At 45.5% G+C, this 20,889-nt stretch overlaps 1 protein-coding gene across 1 annotated transcript in view; it reads right to left on the bottom strand.

Annotated features, from left to right (window-relative positions):
• Positions 1 to 20,889, bottom strand: part of LOC137257629 (uncharacterized) — a 53,425-nt gene that overhangs the window by 5,097 nt on the left and 27,439 nt on the right. Inside the window, exons 43-72 of the mRNA XM_067794959.1 lie at positions 20,669 to 20,783; positions 20,317 to 20,549; positions 19,999 to 20,113; positions 19,628 to 19,824; positions 19,323 to 19,437; positions 14,420 to 14,652; positions 14,080 to 14,191; positions 13,716 to 13,885; positions 13,442 to 13,556; positions 13,100 to 13,287; positions 12,878 to 12,992; positions 9,602 to 12,768; positions 9,166 to 9,280; positions 8,576 to 8,841; positions 8,295 to 8,406; positions 7,720 to 7,952; positions 7,266 to 7,380; positions 6,774 to 7,147; positions 6,419 to 6,533; positions 5,579 to 5,931; positions 4,799 to 4,916; positions 3,945 to 4,195; positions 3,598 to 3,712; positions 3,050 to 3,342; positions 2,662 to 2,776; positions 2,283 to 2,506; positions 2,082 to 2,196; positions 1,640 to 1,884; positions 1,321 to 1,449; positions 134 to 268 (exon numbers count right to left, since the gene is read on the bottom strand). Of these exons, the coding sequence (XP_067651060.1) occupies positions 134 to 268; positions 1,321 to 1,449; positions 1,640 to 1,884; positions 2,082 to 2,196; positions 2,283 to 2,506; positions 2,662 to 2,776; positions 3,050 to 3,342; positions 3,598 to 3,712; positions 3,945 to 4,195; positions 4,799 to 4,916; positions 5,579 to 5,931; positions 6,419 to 6,533; positions 6,774 to 7,147; positions 7,266 to 7,380; positions 7,720 to 7,952; positions 8,295 to 8,406; positions 8,576 to 8,841; positions 9,166 to 9,280; positions 9,602 to 12,768; positions 12,878 to 12,992; positions 13,100 to 13,287; positions 13,442 to 13,556; positions 13,716 to 13,885; positions 14,080 to 14,191; positions 14,420 to 14,652; positions 19,323 to 19,437; positions 19,628 to 19,824; positions 19,999 to 20,113; positions 20,317 to 20,549; positions 20,669 to 20,783 (8,298 nt within the window). The remainder of the gene's footprint in view (positions 1 to 133; positions 269 to 1,320; positions 1,450 to 1,639; positions 1,885 to 2,081; positions 2,197 to 2,282; positions 2,507 to 2,661; positions 2,777 to 3,049; positions 3,343 to 3,597; positions 3,713 to 3,944; positions 4,196 to 4,798; positions 4,917 to 5,578; positions 5,932 to 6,418; positions 6,534 to 6,773; positions 7,148 to 7,265; positions 7,381 to 7,719; positions 7,953 to 8,294; positions 8,407 to 8,575; positions 8,842 to 9,165; positions 9,281 to 9,601; positions 12,769 to 12,877; positions 12,993 to 13,099; positions 13,288 to 13,441; positions 13,557 to 13,715; positions 13,886 to 14,079; positions 14,192 to 14,419; positions 14,653 to 19,322; positions 19,438 to 19,627; positions 19,825 to 19,998; positions 20,114 to 20,316; positions 20,550 to 20,668; positions 20,784 to 20,889) is intronic.

Consider the following 20,889-nt stretch of genomic DNA (forward strand, 5'->3'; position numbering starts at 1 on the left):
CGCAACCCTTCAAAGTAGAGTGGGGCATAAAAATAACAATCTTTATTCAGCATAGAGATTCATTGACAATATGTTCCAGTATTTGTAGTATAATTGTCTGCTTTGGATTGGTGAATTTGGTGATAAATCTTACGGCAATATCCACAGGTTGAAGCACAGTTGACCCTGGCCCATTGCTCATATTGACCCGAGCACGAATAGCTGCTGTAGGCATTGCAGTTGTTCAGTTTATCTGCGCAGCCCGCCGGGGGCGTGGACGTGACGCCAGCTGAACACACCAAACAAAACTCTTGTTGTCATGTTGATATAACCAGTATGATATGATATTTAACAATAATATGTCAGATCCTCCCACAGCTACAGGAACAAGACAAAGAGTAACGTCACTGACTCACTCAATATATCCTTTTAACTATGATATAAGCTGTTCATGAAAAACATTTGGTGGACAGTCTCAGCCTGAGACTGAGATTACAAACCCCCAGTGACGTTACGCCACTATACTGACTATCAAATTAAACGTCATAAATCCCATGGGACTGCATCACCCCTAGGATCATTCCACAGTCCCGTGGATTATAACATGAACCTCCCTTCTTATTACATTTTTGGAAGATTGATAGAACTCTGACTTGCTATTATTGAATGCGATCGTAAAATATCACAGTATCGATAAATTGCAACATACAGTGTTGATACCAGGTTTCCGCACTGTAACCCTTCGCATATAATCTTGGCGGATTTATCCACTAGCATAGGGTGGATCGCTGTGGAAATTGAGACTGTTTGTCTGCATGAATCGTGTATCCTCACAAGACGCATCCGTAGCGCGTGTATTGCACAGAGCACGTGTATTGCGCGTGCATCACAAGGTGTCTGCTGCCAGTTGATTTCAACAGTAAATACCAAATATTAAAACTATATCTAAAGTATACCTTCGGTCGGTTTGTAAGCTTGATAAAACATTCGCTCTCGGTTGTTTTTTTTATGTTTTTTTTTTTTTTTTTTAAGATTTAAAACCATTACTCCTGGGATAAACACTCGGGATTATCTCCCCTCATGTTTATCCCCCGGGTTACGGGATTTTAAATCTCATAAAAACCTTCTGGCATGTTTTATCCTGCACGTACGCCCACCACGTGTTAACTCAAGCTTTAGGTGTGTTACAAATACCATGACAAAAGGTTATTACTAGTAACAGTAGATCAACATACAGCTTTACAAACATCCTTTTCAATATTTAAACGTTATATAGTTAACACTAGCTGCAAACTGGAGCGTCATGTAAGCGAAGTTATTTCAAAAGATATTACTACTTACGACAGAGGTCACAGTATTTCTGGCAGTTGACCTTTGCCCACTGTTGGTACTTGCCGGCACATGAAGACTTGCCGTAGCTGGCACAGTTGTCCAGTTTGTCCTCACAGCCAGTGCTGGGGGTCGGTGTATCTGGGTAGGTAACAGTTGCGCTAACGTCACCATTATAACTAATGAATGACACCACTGACTATATTTCAGCCACTTGTTCGTGTTTACGGTGGTTGCTTACATTATACCTTATTGCCACCTTGTCTGAGGAAGATATTTAGTGTAGGTGAAGCTCTTATTTATACAGAGGATTGCACCCGGATTTACATACAACATATTCCACAGCGTCGAGCACAGTTCTTCTTGGCCCAGTCTAGATAGGGAGCCTTACAGGACGAGTCATCATACAGATCACAGTTGGTCAACACATCAACACAAGGACCGGTAACGCCGCTGGGAGGGGTCACTGAAGGCGTAGGGACGGTGTTCTGTGAATCACAGGATACCTGAGGGCAGCACTGGCCAGTCACACTGACACTCTTACACATTGGAGGCAGTTTGGTGTAGGTCGGGCACCTGCAGGTACATATGTAGGAGAATGGTACATGTGTCAGGCACCCAATTGCTGGAAGACGACAAAAACGCTCTTCCATTACATTTTCGGATTATTATTCTAAATGACCGTTACGTTCTAAAACATTTGTGTACTCTGATATCATTTCAGATACAGAAATGGTTCTTTCTGAGTATGAAATTATCCGAAGGAACTTTACTTGGGTGTACATCTGTATTGTCCGACTGAGGTGTCGATACATTCACAGTCATAGTCACATGCATCTGTCCATCTCTGTCCTAAACTGTAGAGACTACCCTTGTACAGACAGGCATCTGGAACACAAGTGCAAACAGTTGGAACACGGTCCACATTATCCAGACAACTAACACACTCAACACAAGTAGACACGTATACATACCTATGCGGCCTCCGTATGTCTTTGCGACGCCGGGGGTGTAGCCAGGACGGAATCCAGTGAAGCCGCCAGTGAATGAGCCATAAACCGGGTACACATTGGGTTGTAACAGTGGGTTAACTGTTGAACCATCAGGCTTGGAGCACACGGGGGTTTCACAGCACTGTCCCACAGCTTGAGTCACGTAACAGCCACTTGGCAGCATGTCCTTGGAGTATGTCGGACATCTAGGGAATACAGAGAAAGCATATTTAATGACAAAAGATCAGCATGTAAGTCAGATTCAGGAGGCGATCTGACGATGGGCGAATGTTGCATAATATAATGTTCAACAACAAAACACCACAACCAACGTATTGGCTCTGCAGGAATTCGACCTTACCTAGGCAGACACTTGTAGAATCCGGACATAGATTCAATGCAGGTACACGAGTACTGACAGCCGTCATCCCACTTTTCTCCCTGGTTGTACATCTTGCCTTTGTAGACACACTTGTCTGAAACACGGGAAACACATGAATTAGCAATGTAAATTCTTTACTTTAATACATATTCCAAATTCCCTGTCTTATGAGACGTTCATTGAATCATGCGGAAATATATAAGGACACACACAGAAGGTGCAGGAAAGTGTGTCTTATGGCTGTGCTCGCTTTGCAACATGTTAAGGCAAACACCAGGCCACTTGGAAGAAGTCTTCATGTGCCGGCAAGTAGTATTGTAGCCATGTTATTGTTAAATTAGGAATTTACGACCCACAAATAGCTCACCTGTAATCCCTCCGACAATGGCGGGGTTGGAGGGTAGTGGGGAGCCATGTCCGGGCTGACCACTTCCTCCAAACACGTTTCCTTGACCAGGACCAACGATAAGTTGAGGACTGGTTGTTGGTTGCATGGTGGGAGTCTGGCCAGGGCTGAGAGTTGGTGTGAGGCTGGGATTCAGCTGAGGCACAGGGTGGTACTGTCCTACATTGGGGACGTCACAGTGAAGACTGGGGCAGCACTGGCCAACAACAGGGACAAAGTTGCAGTACGAGGGCAGTGGGGGGTACGTCGGGCACCTGGAATAAGTGAAAGGTATTTGGAAACATCAAGTTCTTGTCCTAGCCATTATTTATAATTTCACTTATTTTCAATATAGGTAAGATCGTCTTTGCTTTTAATCGATATGCGACTGTGACCTTACCAGTCCTTACCAGTGTAATCTGCCTGTAAGTCAACAGACCACTACCAACTGTCTAGCACGAATTTTAATTGGCGAGTAATAAACTAATGTATGTTATGTCACACAAATGAAGCACATTTTGTTTCCTTACTTGTCACTGCACGTGTAGAGGCCATTTCCATTGATCTGACAAGTACATGTAAACTTGCAGCCATCATCCCAAGATTCGCCGGGACGATGCATGACACCTTTGTACACGCACACATCTACAGGAACAACGTGGTATGTCAATCAATCATAACTGGTTAGACGTGGAGGTACATTTGTATGTTTCTGTTACATGTTAAACAATCAGTATCGCCATACTTCTCTCCCTAATTGGTAATATGGGATACCCTAATCCCTGAATGCATTATGTAAATTGAACTAGCAAAGGCTGAACATAGTCCTACTGGTCTTATTCAGTCGCATAGTAATGGCATCTGAGTGGGGGGTTACCTCTTCCTCCCATCGACGTCGAGTAAACTGTTCCTGGTGGGTGCCCAGTGCCAGAGAACACACTGTGAGTGCCTATAGGCAGAACATTTGTAATTGTCGGACTGAGTGTTGGTGAGGTGGTGGGTTGTTTGTTACCAATCATCGGAGTGAGAGGTGTACCCTGGTAATTACATGAAGGCTTCTTACAACAGGAGTCCTGGGGGTCAGGCACCATCTGGCAGAAAGACGGGATGGCGGCAATACCCGGACACCTGCAACACACATTTACAGGGCATTCCAGAAGATGTCTCCGTCTTGGAGACGTGAAATCACCACCATATTAGCTTCTAGTTGCAAACAGAAATTTGGAACATAAAAATCGGATCAAGGTATGGAACCACAAAAAAGTCCATTCTAGAAATACCGCGGCATTCTATATTAGAAATCCACTGGACTCTGGGAACACGTTTTATCCACAGATTCTCTCAATGCACAAAATTCTCTTACCCCGAACTGGAATTGTAACTTTGTGAATATAGTTACTGGCAAAATAAATATCAACAGCATTTCGCTTGATCCGTTGCCGAGAATTGTGGCCAAACTATTGTTACTATAGGACTCTGAGCGCCAGCGACAAAACTGATGGACACAATACAGATATAGCTAATGGAATGGTGCATACTAGCTGTGTACACGTACATCAGCCGCTACAAGTTAAAACTAGTGACACCAACACACAAATGCCACGTAAAGTTTCACTGTACAGCGACTGCATGTCTGAAATGCAGTGCTTCATTCAAGATATCAACATACCCACGAACCCCCACCCTGCCTGTTTTACTTCACATATACAATACACAAGAGAATGATGTTACCTTTGGTTACACCTGATGTCGTTAGTGACCGAGTCCTCACAGGTGCACGTCTCCTTACAGCCGTTGGCCCAGGTCTGGCCCTTGGTGTGCAGTGTGCCGTCCTGGGACACACACGTGTCTGGGAACACAATCACCACTTACTGATTTTTGTGGCCGTCACAGCCAGTACATGTTCTTATAACGTGATAGAAACAATAGGAAGCAATATGACAACACAAAGAACGGTGCTACAGGCAAGACACACATCAAGAACTGCCGCTATGAATATTGTAGCCCTGTTGGTAACCACACAGACTGTACTAACCCCTTTGTTGGCTGCATTATCTAACCAGGTTTCTCTCTAAGGAGAATACATATGCAATATACAAATAATATTTAAACATGTGTATGCTTCTTCTGTAATACAGTTACAAGTAAGGTATTTTATGTCAGTCTTGACAAGACAGCTTCCAAGCTAACTGTTGTCCCTCTCTGTCATAGCTGAAGCAAGTATCTTTGTTCCAGCCAATCAGATCGTATGTCAGATTATGTAATCTGATTGGCCAGTCTCTCTGTGTACAGATATACAGACAGCAAAAATGACCTGTATCTGAGCCGTCATATACAAAAAATCAAGTGCGTCTGATTTGAACTAAGGTTGTTAAGAATACAATATAGATTTGTACATTGAAACAATAATATGTAGAAATATAAAGGTTTTAATGTTATATGTAGAAACATACAGACTTGCCAGATGATAATGTATGCAGATGTTTTTAAATACATGATGGGGGCACTTACTTGGTGGTCTGGTTCCTGTCAAGATGTCGTATGTGGTGTGTTTGACTGGCGGCGTTCCACTGCCACCGATCCCAACGCCGCTGTGTGGGGTGAGTGTATGAACTGAGACACCGCCCGTGTGGGTACCGAACGACGGGCTCGGGCTCGGTGGCAAACCACTGCCAGCAAATCCTCCACCATTTGTAGGGGTAACTTTGGTGACGCTGGCGCTTGGAGCCGGGGTGGGGGTGACAAATGTGCCGGGACTTGGGGTGAGGAATGCTGAAGGGTTACAGCGTGCCTCCTTGCAGCACGAGTCTCGAGAATCCGTTACATAGCTACACTGTGGCGGCAGGAAAAAATACTGAGGACACCTGCAAGCACCGCACAATATAGGCACATCAGTCAGATCAACATGCATGTTCGGGTATATAAGTTATGTTAGCATACTCGAAACATAACTCCGCTAGTTAAATCCGCTTTCAGATACAACACATGTCCAAACTGATGATTCAAGTTTTCACATGTGTTGGATAGCGAGGTCAAGGCAATATAAACTTTACATTTAAGACAGTTTCATTTTACTGTGCCCTTTCTAGACCCATACCAACCATCACAACAGCAACATCAGCAACAGTAGCAGTAGCAACGACACGGGGACCATCCTCTACAAACAACTTGAAATTATTTGTGCGAGACCTCCTACAAAACGTAGGAATATTCGTGATTATTACTCCCGCAACAACAAATTCTTTGAAAATAACATGATGCATTATGTTGTTCGAGATATCTGATTAAATGTTACAGTGATTATCTTTGAAAGGAAAGTGTGACACAACTGGTAAAATATAAGCAAATAACCTGTCTGTACATCTGTAATTTCCTCGGACAGCGTCGACGCATTCACACTTGTAGTTACAGCCATCATTCCAAGCCTGGTTCTGCTTGTAGGTGACGCCCTTGTACACACACACACCTGCACACAAATAGACATATCGTCACGAAATCACCACTGTCTCAGCAACACAGGCACAACGTGGTCTTCATCAACATGTAGAACGCAGGATTTTAGTGTTTAATATCATATAATTTCTTGTCAGTATTGAAATGTATTGGCAAAACCCACAATGTTTCATATGATAATAAATGTTTTACTAAAAATTGTATTACATTTAGCACCATTGTTAGTAATAATTGTGTCAGTTTGACTACGTACCCCCAGAGCCAGATATCATACTGCCGTATTGTGGGTTGGGGTTGTTAGGCCCATTGCCGCTGGTACCAGAGAAAGTACCAGGGACGCCTGTGGGTACAACGTAACCAGTGACGCCTGGTCCATACCCTGGAGATACATTTGGTGCATTGGAACCACTAGGTCCTGTCCCGGTGTTGGGTGTGATTCCAATACCGGTGCCACTGCCTATTGTGGTATGGGCCGGACTGTTGGAGCCGGAGGGACCTACCCCTGTCCCGGGTGTTACAGAAATGGGGATGAGAGGTAACTTGGTGCAGTCGGGCACAAGGCAGCAGGAGTCAGTAGGGTTAGTCTTCATGACACAGCCAGCAGGTACACTTCCAAATGATTTACACCTGTGACAAAAGTTCACATTCACACTGATTCGTTTATGAAAACAAAATATTGAATAATATTCTTTCAGAAATCAAAGAGTTGAAATCAAATGCTATATGAGATATCCATTAATCCAACCTTTCTCTGCACGTGTATCTCTGATTAGCAGCGTCGTCACACACGCATGACTTGTCACATCCGTCAGTCCAGCGCTCATCCTGGCGGTAGAAGCTGCCCTTGTACACGCAGAAACCTATCACAGTGACATACAACAGTATCTAGTATCTAGCCAATACAGGTGGGGTCAAATAGTTACACTCAGCTTCCCTAATCCAATATCTAGCCGATACAGGTGGGGTGAAACAATTACGTTGAGCTTCCTTTATCCAGTATCTAGCCGATACAAGTGGAGTCAAATAGTTACACTCAATTTCCATTATCTTGTATCTAGCCTATACTGGTGGGATCAAACAGTTACACTCAGGTTCCCTTATCTAGCTGATACACGTGTGACTTGTGTGACTTTGTTTATTTTAGGATAGTCTGACTGGCACAGCAGCCTTGACAACCATAACACCTGTATTGATCTCACCAGTGTTTACATAGTTGTTATGGTTGGCACTGACTGGAGTGGTTCCAACCCCGGGTGTGGCTGGCGTGGTCTGGCCCGGTGCCAGTGTTGGGTTCAGGGCAGGGTTGGGCGTGGGGATACCGTGAGGGAATGGGGTTGGGTTAAGGAAGTCACAGTAAGGAGTTTTGCAACATTTGTTGTTGGGTTCCGGCAGCAGCACACAGCGAGGTGGTAGGTTTGGCACGCGCAGGCACCTGGAGGAACAGAAACAATTCACACCTGTACTGAACAGCTACGTTGATCTAAAGGCATTGAACTGACTTTGATTGAAACTATAAAATAGAATGTGACGTATGCACAGCTCCTATTTACGAAATCTTTTCAATGTGACTTTCAAAAAACAAAAAACAACAAAACACACACACACACACACACACACACACACACACACACACACACAAAAGTAACATAAAAAAACCTTCATCATATTTCCATGATCCTGGCAGAAAAACAGGAACTAGTTAATCTGCAAACTTTACCAATAAAAACATTTTGCATCATAAAATGCGTATTTTGAAAGTTTCTAATAAACGTACTTCTCTGAGCAAAGATACTGTCCCGTGTGGTCGTCCAAACACTCACAAGTGTAGTCACAGCCATCATCCCACTTCTCACCCTGCTTGTGCACCTGGCCCTTGTACATGCAGCCTGGTGGTACAGGGCAATGCCATTACATACAATCTCCACCACACAAACAACAATGGGAGGAACTAGTACACACAACTGTCTGTTAACATTTTCCACTCTACAAAATTTTACAGGAACAAAAACATATTACAGTGAAACGTTTTGGTAAGAGATCAAAGGGAGAACTGACCAGCCTTGGGGGAAGGCGTGGCGCTGGGGTTGGGTGAAGGAGTAGGCCCAGCTGTAAAGTATGGGTAGACGGTAGGCCCTGGAGTCACTGGCTTCACTGGCCCATTGCCACTGACCACGCCAGGTTTCCCAGTGAGGTGGATGTAACCGGGAGTAGGAGTTGCTCCGGGATTAACTAGTGGACAGCTGGGAGCTTCACAACAGGAAGGATCTTTGGGATCAGGCATCAGCATGCAGTTGGGAGCGATACTGGTGTATCGGGCACATCTGGCAAAGGCGAGTGATGGTGATTAGTACTGGGGCTATTCATCAAGGGTTAATATTCTCTTGAATTAGGATGGGTAAAAACTGAAAATATTATGTTTTAAAAGCAATAACACTCCGTGTTTCTATACAGAAATAGTTTAAGATTTTAATACCACCAAGGTTCTATATGTATTGTAATTTTGTGTACCTGCAGCATTTCTTTAACAGTTTTGTGATGAGAAACTCCTATTGTCAGTCATTGTCAGTCCTATTTATTTCTGCCAGATCCATTATATCTCTTAGACGGAAACTGTTACATTTGCGTGAGTATGTTTGGTCACTCACCTCTCCTGGCATCGTATATCTCCTGTGTCGCCACTCTCACAGCGGCAGATCTTGTCACAGCCGTCGTACCAGGTCTGTTGCTCTTGGTAGTACTGATTCTTATACACACACGTACCTAGACAACACCACCAGGAATGGTAATTTGGAGTGGATGACGAAGTAATGCCGGCATACGAAACATAAATATTATCAGTTCACACAGTAAATATGACCATCACAATTCCATGATTTCTCAAGGATGAAATGAGGAAGAAGGAATCTCACAATTAAATTCATTTACATATCTTTCTGATGTCAGACTCATGAAATTTATAACTCATTCAAACTGCTGTTAGTTATTTGCACGTCTGTTTAGAATCCTACATATGTATAACTGTATTAAACGAACACGTCTCTTGCAATAATGATGGTGTTAAAGTGTCCTTTGATTATTAACCTTTAGGTCTTGGAACAGGAGTCGGTCCTGGAGTTGGCTGCAAGGTGTATCCTGGTGGCAGAGTAGGTCCTGGGTATGGTGTTGCTCCAGGCCAGGGAGTATATCCAACAGGGTAGGGGGTTGGACCCAAATAAGGGGTAGCTCCTGGGAAGGGCGTGGCTCCGAGTGGGTACTTAGATGGTCCAGGGTAAGGTGTGCCCCCTTGGCGTACCGTGTATCCTATTGGCCAGGGAGTAGGTCCCAGGTAAACAGTGGCGCCTGGATATGGTGTAATTCCAATAGGGAAGATGGATGGTCCAGGATACGGCGTTGCGCCTGGCCATGGGGTTACCCCAATTGGATATGGTGTCGAGAATGGGTTGATAGTACGGCCTGGATAAGGAGTAGCCCCTGGTGATGGTGTGTATCCTATTGGCCAAGGAGTAGGACCAGCATATGGTGTAGCACCCGGATACGGTGTGTATCCAATAGGGTATTTAGATGGTCCTGGGTAGGGGGTAGCCCCTGGAGATGGCGTATACCCAATAGGATAGGGCGTTGGTCCCAGGTAAGGTGTAGCCCCAGGGCTAGGAGTATAACCTATGGGGTATTTGTTTGGACCTGGGTATGGGGTTGCTCCTGGCCATGGTGTATAGCCAATCGGATACGGCGTACGTCCTGGATAAGGTGTGCCTCCTGGCTGCACAGTGTTTCCAACTGGCCATGGTGTTGGTCCCGCGTATGGAGTAGCCCCTGGGTACCCTGGAATGTACCCAATTGGATAACGTGTTGGTCCTGGGTAAGGTGTTGCCCCAGGAGATGGTACAAATCCTATAGGCCATGGTGTTGGACCGAGGTAAGGTGTTGCCCCAGGGAAAGGCGTGTATCCAATCGGCATCTTAGATGGTCCTGGGTAAGGGGTAGCACCTACGGAGGGAACATACCCTATAGGATAAGGTGTTGGTCCGTAATAAGGTGTTCCACCTGGAAATGGAATTGAGCCAATTGGATATTTGGATGGCCCCGGGTATGGCGTTGCTCCTGGGGATGGTACAAACCCAATAGGATATGGTGTGGGTCCAAGATAGGGTGTGGCTCCAGGACTTGGGGTATATCCAATTGGGTACCTAGATGGTCCTGGATAGGGTGTAGCGCCAGGGTAAGGAGTATATCCAATTGGAACTGGTGTTGGACCAAGATATGGTGTTGCTCCTGGAGATGGAGTATAACCAATTGGCCAAGGGGTTGGACCAGGATAAGGCGTAGCTCCTGGATAAGGCGTTGCACCAATAGGATACTTGGATGGCCCGGGGTAAGGTGTTGCACCTGGCCATGGCGAATAGCCTATTGGGTATGGAGTAGGTCCAAGGTATGGAGTGGCACCAGGAGACGGTGTGTATCCAATAGGATATTTACTTGGCCCGGGATAGGGAGTAGCCGATGGCCACGGGGTGTAGCCAATTGGCCATGGAGTCGGTCCAAGATATGGTGTAGCTCCTGGACTAGGTGTATAGCCAATCGGGTATTTGTTTGGTCCAGGGTATGGCGTTGCCCCTGGGTAGGGCGTGTAACCTATGGGATATGGGGTTCGTCCGGGGTAAGGTGTTGCACCTGGCCACGGAGTGTAACCAATTGGGTAGGGTGTTGGTCCAGCATATGGCGTAGCACCCGGGCTAGGAGTGTATCCAATGGGGAATAGAGATGGCCCTGGATAAGGCGTTGCACTAGGATACGGCGTGTAACCTATTGGATATGGTGTTGGTCCAGGGTATGGGGTTGCACCAGGATATGGAGTGTAACCAATTGGATATTTTGATGGTCCTGGGTAAGGTGTTGCTCCTGGCGATGGAGTATATCCTATTTTCCATGGCGTTGGTCCTAGGTAGGGTGTGGCACCAGGACTTGGTGTATAGCCAATCGGATATTTTGAAGGGCCTGGGTATGGCGTAGCCCCTGGGTAAGGGACATATCCTATTGGATATGGAGTAGGTCCGAGGTAGGGTGTTGCACCAGGAGATGGAGTGTAACCTATTGGGTACTTGGATGGTCCAGGATAAGGTGTTGCATATGGCCATGGAGTGTAACCAATAGGCCATGGTGTTGGTCCAAGGTAAGGTGTGGCTCCAGGGAATGGAGTGTATCCAATAGGATATTTCGAAGGTCCTGGGTATGGTGTAGCTCCCGGAGAAGGTGTATAACCAATGGGGTATGGTGTTGGTCCAGGGTAAGGGGTTGCACCGGGCCATGGTGTGTATCCAATAGGGTATGGCGTTGGTCCAAGGTAAGGTGTAGCACCAGGACTTGGCGTATAACCTATGGGGTGCTTAGATGGACCTGGGTAAGGAGTAGCAGATGGGTATGGTTGATATCCAATTGGATATGGAGTTGGTCCAAGATACGGTGTGGCACCAGGGTATGGAGTATATCCAATCGGATATCGTGATGGCCCCGGGTATGGAGTGGCACCTGGGTATGGTGAGTAACCAATGGGATATGGAGTTGGTCCTAGATATGGAGTAGCTCCTGGTGAAGGAGTGTAACCAATAGGATGTTTTGATGGACCTGGATATGGTGTTGCTCCGGGATATGGTGTGTATCCAATTGGGTAAGGTGTTGGCCCCAGATAGGGTGTTGCCCCTGGTGATGGTGTGTAACCTATAGGGTACTTGGATGGCCCCGGATACGGCGTTGCCCCTGGTGATGGTGTGTAACCTATAGGATAAGGAGTAGGTCCTAAGTACGGAGTTGCTCCTGGATAAGGTGTTGCTCCAATCGGATATTTCGATGGCCCTGGATAAGGTGTTGCCCCCGGAAAAGGTACATATCCAATGGGATATGGTGTTGGTCCTAAATATGGTGTGGCCCCCGGATATGGTGTGTATCCAACCGGGTACTTGGATGGACCAGGATAGGGTGTAGCACCTGGCACAGGTGTGTATCCAATAGGATATGGTGTCGGTCCAAGGTATGGCGTAGCTCCCGGTGAAGGTGTGTATCCAATAGGATACAGCGATGGTCCTGGATAAGGTGTTGCTCCTGGGTATGGGATGTAGCCAATTGGATATGGCGTTGGTAGACGAACAGACTGTGTGGGAACAATAGTTGGACAGTAGATAACTCTGCAGCATTTATTCTTTAGATCTTGAATCAAACTGCAGCTTGCGGGAACATCGGGAGTCTTGGCACACCTGGAATCACAAATACCATCGTTTAATGGCCATGCAGTATATGACATTGCAGGTTTTAGCAATGAAATATTAAATACCTTAATATTGAAAAGGTTATTTTCTTACTGACTTTTCATTGCATTTGTATTTTCCGCTGTGGTCATCCAGGCACTCGCACGTGTAGGTACATCCATCGTCCCAGGTCTGACCTTGCGTGTAGCTGCGACCATGGTACATACAACCTGCTGTTAGATGGAGGAAGTGCATATATGTTAATCATTCGTTCCACATCCACAACTAGCATAGTCGACAGAATTCAAACATTGTTTGTAAAGGTATGGCATTGACTTACTTGTCTTTGTCAGAGGATTAGGATTGCTTGGTGGCAAGCTTTGTCCAGTAATAGAGCCAGGCATTCCCGTGAGGATGTGTTGGTTACCATTTGTGTTAGGGCTATTGCACTTTGGAATCTGGCAGCAAGCATCGTTGGGGTCAGTTATCATCGTGCATCCGGGCTTCAGCTGAGGGTATGTAGCACACCTGGAACAGGAAACATTTTACGATGCAGGCAACTTTCACATGAACAACCCTCCTTAAGGTACTGAACGCTTTGCAGTTTGGATAAAGTTGTGGCGAAGATGAAAATACCCACGAACCATGTGAGAGAATGTGAATACAAATATAGAAAGTTCACCTGTCATCACAGTTGACCTGGCCAGTGAGGGCGTCATCACAACGACATACTTTGTCACACCCAACATTGACAGTCTGACTTTGCTTGATGGGAACACCATTGTACACACAGAAATCTATATTAAACATAGTAGAAGCACCACTATAGCAATATATATTCCAAACAAAGAGGAAGTGTTATAACAATGGTCCATGGTCACATTCAATTATATGTAAGTAAATATTATGTGCCTATCAACACTAAGCTGCTGTACAGAGAAGTAGCACTGCCTCACCTAAGGATGGATTGAGCGGGGGTGAGGATGTGGGAGCTGGCGTCTGTCCCAAGGGTGGCTTGACAGATGGTCCTGGGGTGGGAGCCGTACAGTCTGGCTTCATGCAGCAGGGGTTGGTAAAGTCTGCTACCATGCGACAGCCGGGCGCCATGTTGGGGTACTTGGGGCATCTGCAAAAGGGTACAGACATTCACCATTCACTCCAGTCAGGTACATCGGTCTACTGTAATGTCAAAGCTGATTCTACCTTACAAAATTGATAGCACCATTTAAGACATTAAATAATTGCAATATACAACACTCGGATGCAAACATTCGACATGAGTGTATTGAATTACTGGCAGGGCATACATGTTGAACCTACTTCTCCGTGCACTGGTATTTGCCTGTCATCCCATCTTCACACACACATGTGTAGTCGCAGCCATCCGCCCATGTCTGCCCAGGCGTGTACAGTTTGCTCTTGTACACACACCCTGCAAACGTACACTTCATCATGCAGTGTTTTGACGGAGCGCATGTCAGTGTATAAGTCAGTGATATCCAGTAATTTAGACAAAGTGTTAAATAAATATGACAAACGATTCTGCTGTGCGACAGGTATTGTTAACTGCAGTTATTTTAGATTGTCAAGTTTGTCAATGGAAGACCGAACAATGCCAACTTATCGCTATGATGTGCATGAATGAGCATAAAGCCTGTACCGGATGCTGGTGTTGGTTGCTGTTGGACACCGGGTGTTGGGGTGATGCCTCCTGGGAGTGGAGTGGCTTGTGGTGCTGGTGTAGGTGGCTTGCCGTAGCCCGTGATAGTACCCTGTATCCCGGTGGGGGTTTGATGTGGCTGGTTGTTACACTTGGGGGCCTGGCAGCAGGTGGGGTCCAGTGGGTCGGGAACCATCACACAGTTAGGGGCAATGCTACTGTAGCTCGGGCACCTTTGTAAGTAGATATAGTTTTACGTTGTAACTTATTGATAGGTATACTGAATATGTCACAGTAAACCAACGCTGTGAGATCAACGTCCTGTGAAATGTATCGGTTCAACACTTGACAACACATGCTATATCATTGTCAAATATACAGAACTGAAAAGAAAAAAAGTCACCCTACTAAAACTTTTGCCAGATATGCTTTATCTTCATTTTGATTATTTTTTTTCACTTTTTATAAGTTAACTACATCTGGTTCCTAGCCAGTGTATAAAAATATTTGGCTTCAGATTCCGTATCTGATACAAAAAACAAACATGCGCCAAAACGCAGCCACCAAGGTTATGATGGAGCGAGTGTTTTGTGCGTGTTTCGTGAAAATAACAGTGTGCACGTGCAACCCGAGGTGCGAACCCTGTGAGAAGAGCTACCGAACATGCACGGAATCATTCACTGGTCGACAGTAGCGACATGCCACGATTATCAAGGGAACAGAGGGACCAAGCTTTAGGAAGACTGAATGCTGGTCAGACTGCAAGACATGTTGCAAATCATTTTTTCTGTTCATGTTCGAACAATGTATCGCCTGCAGTAACGAGTCCAAGCCACTGGAAGCATAGCCGACCGTCCTCGAAGTGGAAGATCGCCTGTGATAAGGTTGAGGCACAGTCGGTTGACTGCCCGTCATCACTTGCAAAATCTTTTCACTAGGGCTAACTGTCCTGAAACTGCATGGACAACCATTGGCAATCACCAGAGACCAATCAGCGTTTGTCGTCCAATGGGCCACACATCGTCACAGGGAGAGGCAACCTGCAGTCTTCTCAGACGAAAGCCGGTATTGCGTCTCGACGGCTGATATCAAAGTGAGAGTGTGGGGACGACGCGGGGAGCGTTTTGCAGATGTTTGTGACCTGGAAAGAGACTCGTGGGAGGTCCGAGCATAATGGTGTAGGGGTGCTATTGCTCTCAGTCACAAACTAGACTCTATGGTGTTCCAGAATATTAGTCCTGGTGGACGGAATGATGTAACATCTTATCTGCATTGATCAAACGCTGAGACCCTTTGTCGTGCCTCATTTCGGTCGTCATGGAAACCACGTCTTCCAGCAGGACAAGTTGCGTGGCCATATTGCTAGTGCCTTTGGAGACTTTCTCCGTCAACACGGCATACAGACTCTTCAATGGCCTGCCCTCAGCCCAGACTTAAACTCGATAGAACACTTGTGGGACGAGATTCAGAAGAAGCTCAGTGATGTGCGACCAAGGCCGACAACTGCAGCTGAACTCTCTCGGGCGTATGACCTAGTCTTGGCTCAAGTTCCTATGGCGTTCATCAACCGTCTCATCCACTCCATGTACAGACGATGCAGCGTGGGTATCAATGCTCAAGTAGGCTATGCACGTTATTGACTTTCGGATCGCACTGTCGTGCCACCTGTCGTCATTCTGACTTGTAATTACACTGACCCAAAAAAGAAACGCATAGCTGAAATCTCATTTTTAAAGTAGATTTTTTCGGAAAATATGGAATGGAATGACAATTAATGTAAATATTAAGTGTTTTTATAGTCAATACAACCAAAACAGACAAACAAACACAACCTCTGGTGATTATTCGCCACACCACAGCACCTTGAAAACGCTTTGTATAATCTGCACGTGGGAAAATCTGAAAGCATTATGCACGTGCAAATGCAGGATCTCAATCTTGATTATGATGGCTATAAAAGGGGACAGGTCCTGTTGCGATTCATTCTTCGAATTTCTTTCTATGCGACGCGAAAAATGCCAAGGTTAAATGAAGAAAACAGAAATAGAGCCATTGGACGTCTGGAAGCTGGGGAAAGTCAGTCATCAGTTGCCAGACGTCTGAATGTGAGGCAGAGCACGATTTCCCGTCTCTGGCAACGATACACGCAACACAACTCGACCAGAGACCGTCCAAGGAGTGGGAGACCAAGGGTGACAACTCCAGCACAAGACCGCTACATCCGGGTGCTTCATCTGCGTAATCGGGCCGTCACTGCTACGTATACCGCTGATCACGTTCCTGGGCTGCGTAGAGTCTCTCCACAAACCATCAGGAATCGCCTAAGAGAGCATGGAATTCGACCTATGCGACCTCATGCAGGACCTGTTCTGCATCCCCATCACCGTCGTGCACGTCTTCAGTGGTGCAGGAACGTTCGGGCATGGAACCTCTTGAATTGGAGTAGGATCTGGTTCAGCGATGAGTCACGTTTTCTGCTGTACAGACATGATGGAAGGATGCGTGTTTACAGACGTCGAAATGAGAGATATGCTCGACAGTGCGTTCGTGAGGTCAACAGACACGGTGGTGGAGGTGTAATGATGTGGGGAGGCATATCTATGAACGGCAGGACACAGTTGGTGCATGTGCAAGGGAATCTCAATGCTGTACGCTACCGGGATGAAATTCTGAACCGTCATGTTGTTCCTACAATTGACGCTAGAAGGGAAATTTTCCAGCACGACAATGCAAGACCGCACACAGCACGCATTACCACGGATTTCCTTGCCAACAACAACATTACAGTTCTTCCATGGCCCTCAAAATCGCCGGATTTGAACCCAATTGAACATTTATGGGACCAATTGGGTAAACGGTTACGACGTCGACAGCCGCAGCCACAGACACGTCTACAGTTGGTGAATGCGTTGCGAGATGAGTGGAGAAGAATCCCACAAAGGCGGATACGACGTCTTATACAGTCAATGCCCAGGCGATGCAGAGCAGTGATTGATGCCCGTGGTGTATGACCTAGTCTTGGCTCAAGTTCCTATGGCGTTCATCAACCGTCTCATCCACTCCATGTACAGACGATGCAGCGTGGGTATCAATGCTCAAGTAGGCCATGCACGTTATTGACTTTCGGATCGCACTGTCGTGCCACCTGTCGTCATTCTGACTTGTAATTACACTGACCCAAAAAAGAAACGCATAGCTGAAATCTCATTTTTAAAGTAGATTTTTTCGGAAAATATGGAATGGAATGACAATTAATGTAAATATTAAGTGTTTTTATAGTCAATACAACCAAAACAGACAAACAAACACAACCTCTGGTGATTATTCGCCACACCACAGCACCTTGAAAACGCTTTGTATAATCTGCACGTGGGAAAATCTGAAAGCATTATGCACGTGCAAATGCAGGATCTCAATCTTGATTATGATGGCTATAAAAGGGGACAGGTCCTGTTGCGATTCATTCTTCGAATTTCTTTCTATGCGACGCGAAAAATGCCAAGGTTAAATGAAGAAAACAGAAATAGAGCCATTGGACGTCTGGAAGCTGGGGAAAGTCAGTCATCAGTTGCCAGACGTCTGAATGTGAGGCAGAGCACGATTTCCCGTCTCTGGCAACGATACACGCAACACAACTCGACCAGAGACCGTCCAAGGAGTGGGAGACCAAGGGTGACAACTCCAGCACAAGACCGCTACATCCGGGTGCTTCATCTGCGTAATCGGGCCGTCACTGCTACGTATACCGCTGATCACGTTCCTGGGCTGCGTAGAGTCTCTCCACAAACCATCAGGAATCGCCTAAGAGAGCATGGAATTCGACCTATGCGACCTCATGCAGGACCTGTTCTGCATCCCCATCACCGTCGTGCACGTCTTCAGTGGTGCAGGAACGTTCGGGCATGGAACCTCTTGAATTGGAGTAGGATCTGGTTCAGCGATGAGTCACGTTTTCTGCTGTACAGACATGATGGAAGGATGCGTGTTTACAGACGTCGAAATGAGAGATATGCTCGACAGTGCGTTCGTGAGGTCAACAGACACGGTGGTGGAGGTGTAATGATGTGGGGAGGCATATCTATGAACGGCAGGACACAGTTGGTGCATGTGCAAGGGAATCTCAATGCTGTACGCTACCGGGATGAAATTCTGAACCGTCATGTTGTTCCTACAATTGACGCTAGAAGGGAAATTTTCCAGCACGACAATGCAAGACCGCACACAGCACGCATTACCACGGATTTCCTTGCCAACAACAACATTACAGTTCTTCCATGGCCCTCAAAATCGCCGGATTTGAACCCAATTGAACATTTATGGGACCAATTGGGTAAACGGTTACGACGTCGACAGCCGCAGCCACAGACACGTCTACAGTTGGTGAATGCGTTGCGAGATGAGTGGAGAAGAATCCCACAAAGGCGGATACGACGTCTTATACAGTCAATGCCCAGGCGATGCAGAGCAGTGATTGATGCCCGTGGTGGTCACACCAGATACTGACTTTCTCACTATGCCATGGAAAATAGAGACGCTTAATACCACTGTGAATGATTGTATATGTCTTGACACACATTTGTTAATACCCGTGTGAATTATCATTGCTCAAGTTCCATTACTTTTTGTGCAATTTAAGTTAATAAATCATCTCTCATAACATTGGATTTTCACCTATGCGTTTCTTTTTGGGGCCAGTGTATATGAAATTCGTCTTAAAGTATTGATGATCAAACATGTCAATTCTGAAATCTTTTCGACAATTATTATGTTATTTGCATGTGTTTAAATTCAACTGATTACAAATTTCAAAAAGGTTTTTTTTGTAGGGGATTCATTGTACATTTCCAAATCTGTCTAATTCTGGCTAATTCTGGATATATTTTGTATCTATTCTATGTCTCACCTATCTACACACGAGTACCGTCCCGTTGATGAATCTTCACAAACACACTTTTTATCACATCCATCATAGAACTGCTGGCCTTGAGTGTACGACTGTCCCTTATACACGCAGACATCTGTGAACAACGTCACATGTACCCACAGATCAAACACAAGTTTCACAGATAGACAAACACGTGTGCCACAATTGTTAAAAATCAACCAGTGGTTATACTATTGTAATTACAAGTTATTATACATAAATATATACTACCAAGTAACTAGAGAGGAACTGGTCCCATGATATCTACTCTTGATATATCTTACTATTTGGACTTGGTGTTCCATTTGGATTTGGAGTCGGGAAAGGGTTGGGATATACTGGTGTTTGAGAGGAGAAGTGATTTGGCCGTTGAGTCGTCACTACTGGTGAAATGGTAGGACAGTCTGGTTTTTTGCAACATGTGTCATACGGGTCCTGAATGACGTTACAGAAGGCTGGAATGCTGGCAATTTTATTGCATCTGAAAAAAACCCCGAATAATAATTATTTTTTTGTTTCAACTTTTACTATTAATATGGAAAGTACGGAAGTGGTGTTTGTATGATTTAATATAGTTTCCTTTCCAGCTCTACGTGTTTAAGTTCTTCTCTATTTCAGACTGTTTTCTCGACCCACTGTGAAGAGTGACTTATACCTCTCTGTACACGTGTACTTCCCACTCTTGTCATCCACACATTCGCAATTGTAGTCACAGCCATCCTGCCATCTGTCGCCTTGCTTGTACACCTTGTCCTTGTAGATGCAGAACCCTGAAATACGACATGCAACACTTAACCCACCGCATATAGATCACCTTGTGGGTCAAATGTGAATGTCAGTGTGTTATTTGCACTGCTGTGTAATGAACACGGCAAATGCGCTATCGCACTCAAAACGCTATTATCAAATACTTTCCGATTATCTCCCTATGAAAATCGACAATTGTCCACCTGATCTGTTTCTGTACGTTTACCTTGGTTGGTGAGTGGGTTCTTGTTCGCATTCTCTCCACCAATGGTGCCATGAGGAATGATTGTTGGCTGGGGGTAAGGGTAAGGGGTGGGCTTCGCATTGGGAATAGGGCTGGGTCCCACATTAGGTGATGGTGTTGGAGTCTGGACGCAGTGAGGAACCCGACAACACGCATCGGCTGGGTCGACCTCCTGGGTGCACGTTGACGATGGCGGTATGTCGTAACTCGGGCACCTGACATTCAAATAGGAGAATAGCAAAACTTCTACTTATGGCTACGTCTGATTAATGAACTGAGTGAAGAACAAATACTCTTTAGACTGAACATTGTTGGTCTGTTCTGTAGTGCATACCTGTTAGAACATGTGTAATAATCTCGAGAAGCATCGTCACACCTACACCTCTGCAAACAGCCTTCAGTCCACTCCTCGCCCTGACGATACGGGACGCCCTTGTACATACAGAAACCTGGGGCACACAAGTCATATGTAATATTATTTGTAATATTAGTAACTGCGAATGTAACATGGATGTCATTGCTTTGTTGCGAAAAATGAAATCAGGTTGTAAATTT

This window comes from Haliotis asinina, chromosome 12 (genome assembly GCF_037392515.1).
Source record: "Haliotis asinina isolate JCU_RB_2024 chromosome 12, JCU_Hal_asi_v2, whole genome shotgun sequence".
Taxonomy (NCBI): Eukaryota; Metazoa; Mollusca; class Gastropoda; order Lepetellida; family Haliotidae; genus Haliotis; species Haliotis asinina.